Source organism: Malurus melanocephalus, unplaced genomic scaffold (assembly GCF_030028575.1).
Source record: "Malurus melanocephalus ecotype Western Australia unplaced genomic scaffold, MMel_1.1 scaffold_643, whole genome shotgun sequence".
NCBI lineage: Eukaryota > Metazoa > Chordata > Aves > Passeriformes > Maluridae > Malurus > Malurus melanocephalus.
Genome location: NW_026623875.1, coordinates 257303 through 269851, shown reverse-complemented (window position 1 = coordinate 269851; position 12549 = coordinate 257303). Strand labels below are relative to the sequence as shown.

General features: G+C 40.8%; 1 protein-coding gene across 4 annotated transcripts in view; it reads left to right on the top strand.

Moving 5' to 3' along the window:
- Positions 1 to 12549, top strand: part of PDE5A (phosphodiesterase 5A) — a 103612-nt gene that overhangs the window by 52627 nt on the left and 38436 nt on the right. Inside the window, exon 1 of one of the 4 annotated variants that reach the window (XM_057383581.1) lies at positions 1336 to 1528. The exons of 1 other annotated variant lie outside the window; for it this stretch is intronic. In XM_057383581.1, the coding sequence (XP_057239564.1) occupies positions 1425 to 1528 (104 nt within the window). In that variant the 5' untranslated portion in view covers positions 1336 to 1424. Of the gene's footprint in view, positions 1 to 1335; positions 1529 to 2450; positions 2531 to 12549 lie in introns of those variants that run through there. 2 more of the 4 variants (XM_057383582.1, XM_057383585.1) reach the window with 2 other exon arrangements.

Below are 12549 nucleotides of genomic sequence, written 5' to 3'. Positions count from 1 at the left end.
TAAAATCTGCATTCTATAATTGTATGTTTTACGTTGGTCTTAAGCATTCTAAGCATAGTGTCATTTTCCAGAACCTCTGCCTAACTTAGGAGCTTTACCTGCCATGTCTTCTGCAGCCTAAGAACTCTTTTCCTGAAATGAAATGGTTAATGCAGAAATCTGTGATTTCCACAATGGGTTTATTTAATTTTTTTTTCCAACCTAACAGTCTTTCCAGGTTTCAACACTAAACATCTGCTTCATTTATTGCCATGTTGTCTGTTTATGCAGTTTGCTTGGTAATTCTGTATTTTGCTCCTGAAAGATTTGTCTTTGCCTTGAAAAGCAACTTGACTCGTGCTGCATGTAACTGGCTTATGCTTCATCTTCACATTTGCCCTCTGGGCACCATGCACAACATTTCCCCTGAGACTCCCTTTATAACAGAATAATGTTCTTGTAAAAGCTCCCTTTCTGTGTGCCTCATATTACACACAAACTCTCCCAGCCAAAAGACACACGTGTTTGAGTGAGTGCACAGATGTGACACAAAGACACACAAGATAAAACTTCTCCCTTGAGCTCATGGACAGGAGCTTAATCCTTTTGCTGTGAAGTTCCTKCTGCAGCCCCTTCTCAAGCTGCAGAATCCTACCTCTCTATAAATTGAGWCTATATATACCTGAAAGGGGGTTAAGAGCAGCAGAAAGTATTTTATTTGATATTTATAACTCAACTGACTACACAGGAGAATACTTTTCAGAGCTCTGTATATTCCTTTCCCCTGAAACATTCTGCTATTTCTTATCTTACCTTCAAAGACACTCCACATGTGACAACACTGGAAGCCATAGATATGCATCAGGCTTTGTGAAAGGTGTATTGTGAATGCAGAGTATAAGTTRTTATAAATATATGCACGTGCACATCATAGGATGAAACTACAGCAYATGAAAGTGATGTTCAGTGTTAAGCAAAATTTCAATCCCAGCTGTCTAATTTTAGAGAAAGTAGGAGCTGCGTGTTGAGCATCTTCAAAGCTAGGCTGTGCTTATTCAATGTCTTAAAGGGATCTAACAGCCGCACCGTAGGCATGAGGGACTGTAAAGCCGGGGCTTTAGGACTTTCATCGAGGCTGAGGTCTGTCAGAGATCACACACTGACACCCARCAGCGGAACCCTCCAAAGTGACACTCGATTTACCACTTTTTCGAAGCAGGCGGGGCCGTGGCGGAGGTGGAGCCGGCTGTGCCCGCTGCGGGACCGGCGGCTGGGCCGGAGATGCGCTGAGGTGCCGCGGGCCGGGTTTGCTGCTGCCCGCACACCTGGGAGCGGGGCGTGGGCGGGGGGTGGGAGCTCAGGGCACCAGCAGCTGGGAGCGGGCCGGGCCGGGCGAAGGCAGCGCCGGYGGCCGCGGCAGGAGGCGGCAGAGCGGCGGTGGGAGCATGGAGCGCTGCTCTCCCCGCCCGCCGGAGCAGGAAGCGGTGGAAGCGTGGCTGGACGATCACGGCGACTTCACCCGCTCTTACTTTGTTAGAAAAGCTACAAGGTAAGACCGGAGCGGCGGCGGATAGAGGCAGTTCCTTTCTTTCCAGCAAAACYTCGTTCTTTTCCAATTCACTTTGCCGTCTCCAAAGAAAATAAAAAGAAGCGACTCCCACCCCACTCCCGCCGCCCCCACTCTTGAAAGAGCACGAACTTAAAGCACCACGCAGCAGCTCCGTTCGGCTGCCACTGAAGGGCACATGCGGCGCTTCCCCGCGGGCTCTCKCCTTCAGCCCCCGGCCCGCGGCCGCTCTGCGGCGGGCAGCGCCCGCCCGGCACCGCCAGCCGGTCAGGAAAGCTGTCCCAGCCCTGCAACTCCCTGCCCTCGGCTTTTAGTTATTGATTTCGTRTTCTCCTCGGTTTAAAACTGACATGGTCAACTTCTCGTGAGTAGCAAGCAACTAGGTATTTCCCCGCCCTGGGAAGTAGGTAGAAGCCTCAAAGAWCATCTGATGTCTCGGGGAGAGCGGGTTATGTCAGTACTTAGTCATCTCCAAACAAAGCGCTGCTCTTGAAGAGCTCCGTCACCCTGTGGGCTCGTCACCTTTTTTGACATGAGGGCGGCYCCCGGAGCGGCGAGGGCCACGGGTTAAGTGCCGAGGGAGCTGACGAGCCGTGCGCGGTGCATTCGAGACGGGAGCTCCGCCCGAGGAGGGGGGTGCGGAGCCCGTCCGSTGGGGCGAGCGCCTCCGGGACTCTGCGCTTTCCCCTGGGAGGGAGGCAGGGTGCAGCCCGGACAGGGCAGCAGGCAGGGAGGGGATCACTGCCCGCATGAGCGGGGTGCAGCCGCGGGCAGGGCGGGATCGGCTGCCCGGGGAACGGACGCGCTGCCGGCAGGGGGCGGCGCGGGGCCGGCGGGCGCCGCTGCTGCTCGGGGGCGGCCGCTCCGCGCTCGCCCCTTCTCGGTGCCGGTYCTTGCGAAGAACCGAATATTGAGGACCTGAAGAGTTCGTCTGGACRTTTTTCCCCCTTGGCTTGATATGCTGCCTTTTGGAGATAAGACGAGGTATTTGCTTACTGTTGTCACACACTTCAACTGCGGGACTTCAAGTTGAATTGGAGTAAATTCGGCTATTTTTAGAAGTGGAGTCAGGTTTCCATTTTGAATATTTTCCGATAAACAAAGCAGTGGGGATGCAGAGCCCGGGCGATCTGCAGCTCCCACGGTATATCTTAGCGGGAGCTCGGGTTAGTAAGTCCTGCGGTTGGCTCCTCGGACACGCCGTCTCCGCGGGCTCGCTTCGCTCCTCTCCGCTGCGCTCCCGCTCCCGAGCCGCTCGCACCATCTGCTCACCGCTGCTGGTTTGCTTCTTCCCCGAGTCACTTAGCAGGGATGGATGCATTCTGAATGAGGTTTTACTGCTGCTGCTCCTCTCTGCATGGGATGGGGCGGTAAGAAGAGAAATCCCCATTAATAATTGACTCTCAGAGAGCTGGAAAGCTTCAGGGGTCACTTGCTTACTTGTGACCATCTGTCAGGCAGTCCCCTTTCTTCTGCTGCTGCTGCTTCCTTAGGGTCGTCTAACAGCAAAAATATAATAAAAATGCCTTCAAATGTCTTTTAAATGTTCATTTTTTTTCAAGGCTGTGTATAGGTGCAGGACGCATAGATGGAAGTAGTTAATATCTTGATGCTCTCCAGAACACTAGGGCATGGTGTGGCACTGGAGGGCAGCTTGTTTGCCCAGGAAATAGGGTGTTAGCAGCTTTGAGAAGTAGCATTTTCCTAGTTCAGCTTGTCACACTTCCTTTGGAAGCTGGATGTAGTATTGAACAAATAGGAATGCTAATTAATAGTAACCGCTGTGTCAGGTTTGTTTTCCCCATGGACAGTTCTGGTTAKTYTTTTTTTTWWTTWTTTTWTTTTTTCAAATGCTGAGGTACAGTTTTGTGTTTGTGTCGTTCTGAAAGAGGCAGTAGTTTAGAAAATACAAGTCAGTTGTGTCTCCGTGATGCCGATGCCTCTGCCGTTGGAGAGGGGTTTGCAGAAAAGCTGTTGACTTTTGAGTTCTTGCTTGGCAACAATTCTGTGCTGTTTTTGAAACGATGGAAACATTGCAATTATTTCAAAACTCTGGTCTCTGCTGTCTTGCATGGAATGTTTTGGGTTTTGTTGTTTTCTTTTGTTTTTTTTTTGTCCTTACAGCATAAATAGAAAACTCTAAGTATATATTAAGGAATATCTCTTTTATATGTAGGTTTGTATTTGAAAAGACAGATGACAAATTGCTTGACTATATGTTGGTCCAAAGATGATAACATATAGAGCTGAGTGGTTTGAAAGAACTGCTATACTTTGTAAAGAGGTTTAATGTTCCACTTGGTAGTGTTACATAGACCTTGAAAAGAGAAAACCCTAAGATCYAATACCATGCTTTGTTTTAGCTGAATCTTTGCAGAGGAGAAGCATGGAACAAAGACTATGCTGTTAATGTTTTGCTACTTAGCATTATATTTACTCTCTCAAGTAAAACAGTGTTCTGTAAGTTAGTACAATTTCTTTGTAATCATAATTTACTGCTTCTCTTTTTTTCTTTGTTTTGTTTCATAATACGTCAAAGTTCTCACAGGTCCTGAAAGCAATAGACCAAGAACTTAGTTAATTTGGTATCTTGTGGAGCACAGAGGCGTATTCAAGTTGCGAGGCACAAATGCTAATGAATAAAGATAGTTTCTGTATCTGTTTCTCAAATATTTCTTCATAGAAATAGGAAAAGATCACCAGCTCAGTCATTTAGGACTGTGTAACACAAGCCGTTTTGACTCATATTAATAAGCTTTCAATTAGAACCTAATTYAGCAATTTTATAATGAGTGTTGAATAGTTCATATATTTTTTCTGCAATTAGTTAATTCCCACTGTGTTTTATACAGTATCTCTATTTCCACACATAAAAGAAGTTCTAATTAGGTGTCTAAATAATACTTAAAATATATATGCTTTATGTGGTCTTATGCCTGCAGATTTTTTTTTTATTTTTTTTAAGTATGGGGTCATCATCTCATCTAGTCACTAACAGATTGAGTATGCATAGGGCAGTTTGATTAATATCTGTTGTTGTTTTTGTTAGTAAAAATTGTATTTTCTGTCAGGGTGGCCCTTATAAAGATGTTTCTTTCTGTTCACAATTTGGAAACTGTGGGAGTCGCTGGGCTTCCCAGTCCATGCTCTGGATTCTTGGAGAGAAGGGCTGCAGCTCATCTGCTTGACAAGTGTGCTTTAGCCTCCCTCTCTCCCCTAGGACGTGGTGTAGAAGATGAGTAMGTTCCAAAGGTTTACACCTTGTGTTTTGATCTGCAGTGCCTCGAGGCTGGTAGTGCCTGCAGGCAGCCCACATCCCAGCCTCCTTCCAGCCTAGGATACCCTTATGARTATTTTCTAATCAATCTGTTTACAGCTTTAGTCATTCTTAATTTACAGCTTCTAATAATTCTACCTGCACAGTGYGAAGCTACAATTCTACTTTAAATCCTCCTTCCTTTGAGTAGGTGAATGAACTGGGATCCCASGAGCAGGAAGGTATGGAATCAGGTATTTATTACTTCATTTTGTAATGCAGAGGCAATATAAATAGCTGTTATCCATGAGGTGCTGTTCCAGGGTGATCAAAGTGCAGCACARCAGAGGGGAAGTGTGTCACCAGCACACTCGGGGATGGGATGAATTTGGCTCACTCAGTGACAAAACTTCTGGCTGGAGAGTTTGGTACTGCACCCTTAAGGGTCAAGATTTTCTCAATGCCTAGCTCCTGCAAAATTTTAGCTTTTTTCCCCCCCAACTCATCTTGTTTTTTTTTCCCCTTTCCAAAGTTTTAGAATTGCCTATCGTATTCTGGCTTTCCAGAAGCAGAAACATTTTCAAGTAAGGTGATTCTTCTTTGTTACTACAACTACAGTTGTTCTAACTACATCCTATAAAGGCAGAATCTATAGGTTTTTGGGTTTTGTTTTTTTTTTTGGTCACATTATGGGTAACTTCTTTATCCCTTTTGTCTTCCTGAACTTTTATCTTTTTACATTCCTATAAAAAAACAAACCATGCATTGCCAGGCTCAAACATCACACTTAATTTAACCCCACCCCAGCGGGGGTTAAAATACAGGAATATTTTAACMTTTATTTAAAGGTATTTTAACATAATATTTTAGTAACAGAAATATGTCTGTATTTCTGACTTCCTGTTTGTCCCTACTTTTAAAAATATGGGTGTGATTCTCTCTGCACTTTGCACTCAGAAACAGCAGACTGCCAAAACAGGCAAAGTAAAATTTTTCCTCTCAGTCAGAGGCAACTGCATTGTTGYGGGCAGTTTTTGTCTGATTCCCTAAATGTATGCTGTGATGAAGACAAATTATTAACCTAAATCTTGTATGCCTTTCACTGGAAATAAGAYTATTTTGCTATAAATGCATCCTGCCTTATTAGCAGGTTTGAGAAATATTTGCAAATKAAGTAAGATGGGGTTATATTTGGAGAAGTCAGGATCTTTAACAGCATGGTACTTGATAGTGCTTCACTGAGGATTCTAGAACTGGTGYTTACTGGGAAACTGTGCTAAAATTCAGAGACTGCATTACTTGAATATATCAATTACGTTTATTACTTTGAAAAAACTCCAGCRCAGTTGTTTGGGTTTCTCTTTCCTTCTTCATGGCTGGTGGACAATCAGTTTGTAATGTGCTCCCTGCAGTACTACAGTACTCAGGACATTTGCCTTCTAGTCTGCCTAGAGGGCTTTTAAAAATATCTTTCAGTTTAAGCCAGCTGTCCGAAGTTGAATTTCATAAATGTTATTGGTCCCATGCATTCTGTGCATTGGTAATGCATGTGTGCTTAATTTTCTGTAGGTGAATGAAAATTCAGATTTTCAATGAAAGAGCTCTAGGAGGTGTTTTGCATTGAAATGTGCTGTGGCCTGTCTTTTTCTTTAAAAAGTGTTGCATACAAATAAAAGTARTAATCCTAAAAATCTACAGGTATGAGCCATATGCATTCCTAACACACCTTGGTAGGCAGACAGTGGGCTAGGATAAGTGGAGGACCCCCATAACTTTCCAGTGGAGGCACAGAATCCCGTGCAGATGGTTGGGACGTGCTCAAAGGGGACTGGCTTTTCTAAGTTGTCCAAAGTGAAGCATTTACRAGAGGGCTGCAGACCCACTGATTCTTTGGACCATGGCTCAAAAACCACAGGAAGCAGTGGTGTTAATGGAGGGGATCAGAATATTTGCTCCCACTTACTTGGTGTTACTGCATGTTTACGAAGATTTTCTGAGAATGAAGTATAGGGAAAAAATCAATTTCTGTGAAATCTTGGAAAGTTTTCTTGTTGGTGTGATGATGTTCGTATTATCCCACTTATAAATAACGCATCCATAATTTTGTCCTTCCTTATGCCTTTTTTTTGATAACAGCAAAGTTTTAAGATCATCTTAAGTTATTTTAAACTACTGATTCAAAAARCATTCAGGAAGGTAAGGAATGTTACCCATACTTATTAAGTTGTAAATGTGATTGAGTACTTCTGGCATTTGTTGTTGGAAATAAAGTGAGGTGTGTGCTGGAGTATTTTAGAAACCATCTCTAAAACAGCAATTATTATAGACTGAAAAAATTGTCACTTGAGAAACAATAAGAAACCATTTACTAGCAATTTGCATCTTAAATTCCCCCAAAGCTCTAAACTGAACTYCTACACAGAATCTTTGGTGTGGAGGTGAAAGAGTCAGCAGAAACTGTGAGTAGCTACAAGGAGAAGGTGCTTTTACTCAGTTCTGCATGCCCTAGGTGACAGAGAAACAAAGGGGTGTGAACACTACATTAATTAAAATACAACTGCTAAACCTTCGCAGATGGGTGGAAAATAAGATGGGATGAACTGCTTTAACTGTTTAAGTTATTTTTGCCTTATTCTGTTTCAGGGTAACTTTATTACCATATTACAGTACTTTCGATAATGCCAATAGGCATTGAAATACCTTTTTTTGTTGGTTGTTGGGTTTTTTTTTGGGGGGGGGAGGGGGGTTTACTTTTGTTTTTTGGGGTTTTTTTTTTGTTTGGGGTTTTTTTCCCGTTACTGGGAAGACTTTAGAGAACAGGGTCAAATTCTGGCAACTCGGGAGAAAAGTGGAGCATAGGCATACATTGCCTCTGCAGGAGATTTAAGCGAGTTCGACCTCTTGCTTTGATTTCTAAATTGTAGAGGTTCATGGAAATTCTATGTTCGGTATCTGTTGAAGAATCCTCATGTGAGGAGGATTTAGGCAATTACATTTTTGACTTGAACTAATATGCTCCCACCTTTTTAATTTTCACCATTAAAGCATTTCRGTTTTGTCATGGAAAAAATACAATTAATAAAACCACAGTATAAAATTATTTCTCTTCCTTACTAGCAAAGAAACATACATAAATTTGCATGAAATGCTTTCTCTTTTATATGACTTACTTGAAGAAAAATGTATTAAAAAAGGGCATTAAACCCAAAAGGTGCTATAGACAAAATGCCAGAAAACAAGCCCTGCTCAAACAGCCCTTGTGGATAACACAGTGSTTGTAACTTCACATTAGGTCAGACACCTAATGCTTGGTAAAAGATATGCATTTTCTGACTTATTTATGCATTATGGGGAATTCACCCCAGCAGAGAGAGGCATCCCAAAGTCTCTGCACCACWTGTGATATTTAACCCGTGCTTTAGGAATTTAAGTGGAACTGAAGTTCTGCCRAAGTCTGAGAGGTCTCCAAGCAGGTGTGAACTTAACTCTTAATCATATTTCACCAAAATTACTGTTACTGTCCTATTGCGTTCCACAGCAAAGTCATTTGGCACCTAGTTATTTTTAATTATTAATTTTTTGAGTTTAGACCAAGAAGCAAACATAAGGAGGAGAATTAAAGGTTATATTTTAGGATTTGAACTTTAATTCCTGAGGATTTATTCTGTCTTTCTTTATAATGGAGGAAGGCTTTCTTGTAAAAAGTGAAGTTTGAAGTTAGTTTATTAAAGAAAGCTTGAAAATAGCCAAGAATAGCCTGTCAGTGTCAGTTCTCCAGTTTGAATACTTTTGCTCCAAATAATAAAGCAACCTCTGGTTGTATTAAAAAAAAAAAAAAGAGCATTTAAACAAGATTGAAATATCATCATTCTAAAAAGATATTTCAGTCTCTCATGAGCATGGTTTGAATCAAGAGTTAACGTTCTAAATGAAGAACTGTATTCAAACAGAAGTTATTTGTGCTACTTGAAATGTTTCAAATTAAATGTATGCTAATATATTTGACCGAGTTGTGCTAAAAAACTGGCACTGTCATACCTCAGCTTCCAGAGCTGCTTGCTACCACTGTGAGAAATGGCATCGTCACAGGCTGTAATTGGGAAGGGTTTAAGGAAAAACAACTATTGTTTTTCGCAATCTAATTTTTTTTCAGTCAATTTGGAACTTTTTTTACAGTCAGTTTACCATTTTCTTCTAATGAGGCCTTATACAGTTTATTTAAATCTTTCCAGTGCTAGAAAAGAGACAAAACCACTTAAAATGTGATTGTGAAATAGGGAGAATTAGAAGGAAAATGGGAAGGCAAGTATAATGTCCAAGTGGCTTAGAATTTCAGACTCATTTGCTAAAATATAATAGTTTTGGAGTTTTTGCTAATGCTTTAAATGATTTCCATTTCTAAATTATGTCAAGATCAATTTGAAGAACTCTAGTTGTTATTTTATGGAAGGCAATTTAGAAAATAGTTATGAAGTTAGCCTGAAATATTGTTGATTTCAACACTGGCAGGATTAGGCCACAGGAATTCAGATGCTTGAAAAATGGCATTTTCTAGTAGGCAAGTTTATAATCCCTCTTCTCAAGTGTATTGTCAGGAACTGCTGGTTTAAATGAAATGTCCACACAACTACTCAAACATGACTTATTGTATATATGAGCARCAGAGAAAACAGGGAATTATTTGCTGTTTCACTGAAAACTACTTATCACTGTGTTCTCTTACTTGCAAGTGTTATGCATTGTTTGTGCAAGAAGAAACATGCAGTTTACTGTCATTATTGCATCTCATTGTTACTTTTGCACTCTGTTTTTTGCACATTTTGTCCAAAGGTACCATGCAGTTGTGCTGAATGGTCACATCGGTGTGTTTTTACACAGGCAATGTGGTTATAGATGTGTAAGCAAGACMATCACAAGCTGGCTGTTAATATTTTAACATCCTCACTGTGTTGGGGTTCTTTTTCGAGAAATCTGCTGTGTGTTTTGAAGAGAATCACAATGAAGCAAAGAGGGTACAATAAATTATTTAATATTGCCAGTGTATGAGTAGAATAGTGATTAGTTTTACATCAGTATGGTTTGATGCATATAGCACAGGAAATATAGCAAAGTTCTCTTCAGCTCTGCTTGTGCCTTCCTGCATCACCTGGCTCAAGACTTTTTGCTTCCTTGTGCCTGTGTTTTCTCAACCATTGATTTTCTAATTATATTGCCTATTAATATTGAAAACCTATTGTTCTAGGGAYAGGTCTACCTTCTGTGCAGCATTTAACAAATCGGGGCCAAAAAGTCTTAATTCCTCTGAAGCTTGCAAGGTCTCATGAACTGTAGATTACGTGTGCTTGCATGTAAGCAATGATAGACGGGAGGATCACACTGTCTTGTTTCCTTTTTTTCTAAAATGTTTTGCCTGCCATTGCATTTTTATCCCCTTCTTATCACTATCGCTTCAAAATTCCTCTCCAATTTTGTCATCTGCCGATAAAGYCACCAGCCAAATTCAGTCACTGCTGTCGTGTTTTATAGAGGAAAGATTGGATTTGGCTGATAGGAGTGACTAAAAAATGGTTACTTCATATTCTACTAGTCCTGTTCATGAACTCTGGGATAAATTACAACTTTCTTTTGTGAAGGTTCATATTAAAAGATCACAGTGCAGTAAAGGATTTGTCCAGGACATGAGGAATGGATGCTGTAACTCAAGATGCAGTGATTGCCATAGTGGGATAGAGACACTGCATTGAGTTCAATTGTCTGCATGGATCAGCATCTGTTCCTGCAACCTCTGAGCCAGGGTCTTGTCCTTACAATCAGCTCTTGACAATGCCAATGCTTACTGAAGACCATTCCTGTGAATAGTTACAAGTGTTTGCTTCTTCCTGCAGTCATTTCAAAATGACATCTTAATTGTACATGGCACTCATTGCTAATTTCCAGGAACCTCACCCGTGGCTCASGACGTGTCTGGTATCGGATATCTGCTGAGCTAATTCTGAGCTCTGACAGTACTTGTGTTAGCCATAATACCCTTCTTGTCATGCATTGTTAAATAGGACTGAGTGGCAACAAGCAAATGCATGTCAAGTCACTGAGAGATTTTAAATTGAGTTTGGATACGTCAGCTCATGCGAAATKCTGGTTCTTCCACCCGTGTGTGTAACTGGGTGAGTAAAAGGAGCTAAATAGTTTCCTTGTTAGAAGAGGCATTTGGTAAAGGTCAGTGAATGCTGTTCTTTTTCCAGTTGAATTTGAATGGCTTTGCTGTTGCCCAGACTAAAATGCTTAAATGGTTTGAAGTTGAAACCCATGCTTTAATCAGCTTAGTTAAGGAGTTGTTGTTGTTGCTAATCTATAGGGCTTTCTGAGAATCACGCACTACATTGGCAAGTTATTGAACCATCATCCAAGAGGCATTAAAGGACAGGAMTATGTTACTCATAATTATGCAGCTCCACATATAGTTCTGTTCAATGCTGAAATGCTTCATAAATAGTGCAGATACCCAACAAGTAGTCAGTTCTTGTTAAATGTAATTCCTTCCATGTGAAAGGTTGTACAGCTGTGTTCCACATCCTTCAATAACCTCCATTAGAAATGTTTGCTTATTTTACATAGTAAAAAGGCAAGAGAGTAAAAAATTAATAATCTCAYGGCTTGAGAACAGGTATTAGAATTCATAGTACATTGTTCTTACTGATTGCTATTGCTACACCATTAAGGCCTGGGGAAATCATAACACAACACTGCAGAATAAATAAAAGTTTCAACTGATAAGTCAAATCTCCACTTCAGCTTTTGCTTTGTGTACAAAGAGTACCAGATTGTTTCTTTGCCATGTATCAACACATCCACATAKGTAAATTCAGTGTAACTCAGGAGAATATGATAGCTTTTTTATATTCTCCTTTCCTCAGAAGTAAGTAACAGAATCAGATTGCTCTGCAAGTTGCTGTCACCCCAATACAGTACAGGTTCATGCCAGTGTGTTTTCAAACATGCCTTCAAACATGTGCATTTTCAATTACATGGCTTGTGTGCCTCATCACTCATCAGAGAAGGTATCAGCCTCCATCTGAKACCAGCTTATTACTGTTCCTTTTCAATCTTACCTTCTGTTAATGGCAGTCCTCAGTGTTCAGAAACTAAGTCAGCACACACATGAATCTGGGTCAAGTCACCAACCTTCCTTAAAACTATACTTTATTCTAGACCTACCTTCTGGTGTCTGAGGTTTAAATGCATCCAGCCGGCATTTTCAGGTTACTTTCTGCAGCCTTAGTGCTAGATKATAGTTTTGTTTTGGAAAAGCTAAAAAGCTAAAATGTACAGGTTTTTTTTTTTTTTTCTAGGATCAGAGTAAAACAAAAAGAACCCACATATAATATATCTGCTGACAAGAGTTACCAGCACTGATTTTAGGAATTGTACTGCATTTGCAAAGAGATTTTTGTATTATTAGCTTTTCTTAAGGATATTTTTGTCATTTTCATAAAAAAATTTTATCCTTTTTCATTCAGTTTAATAAATGAAAATTCCAATTGTTAYCACATGCTAGCTTCTTATTTTGAYTCTTACAGAAACAGCTTTTGCAAATGTGACACTGTCCYATGCAAATCATATTATGCATTTTARTAATAAATGGTCACAGCTCCCACATTTAATGGTTATMCTGTTTAGGTAATATTGCTCAAGTCTAAGTTCTAATAACTTATTAATTTTTCTTTATTCTGCTTCACTGCAAGAACCA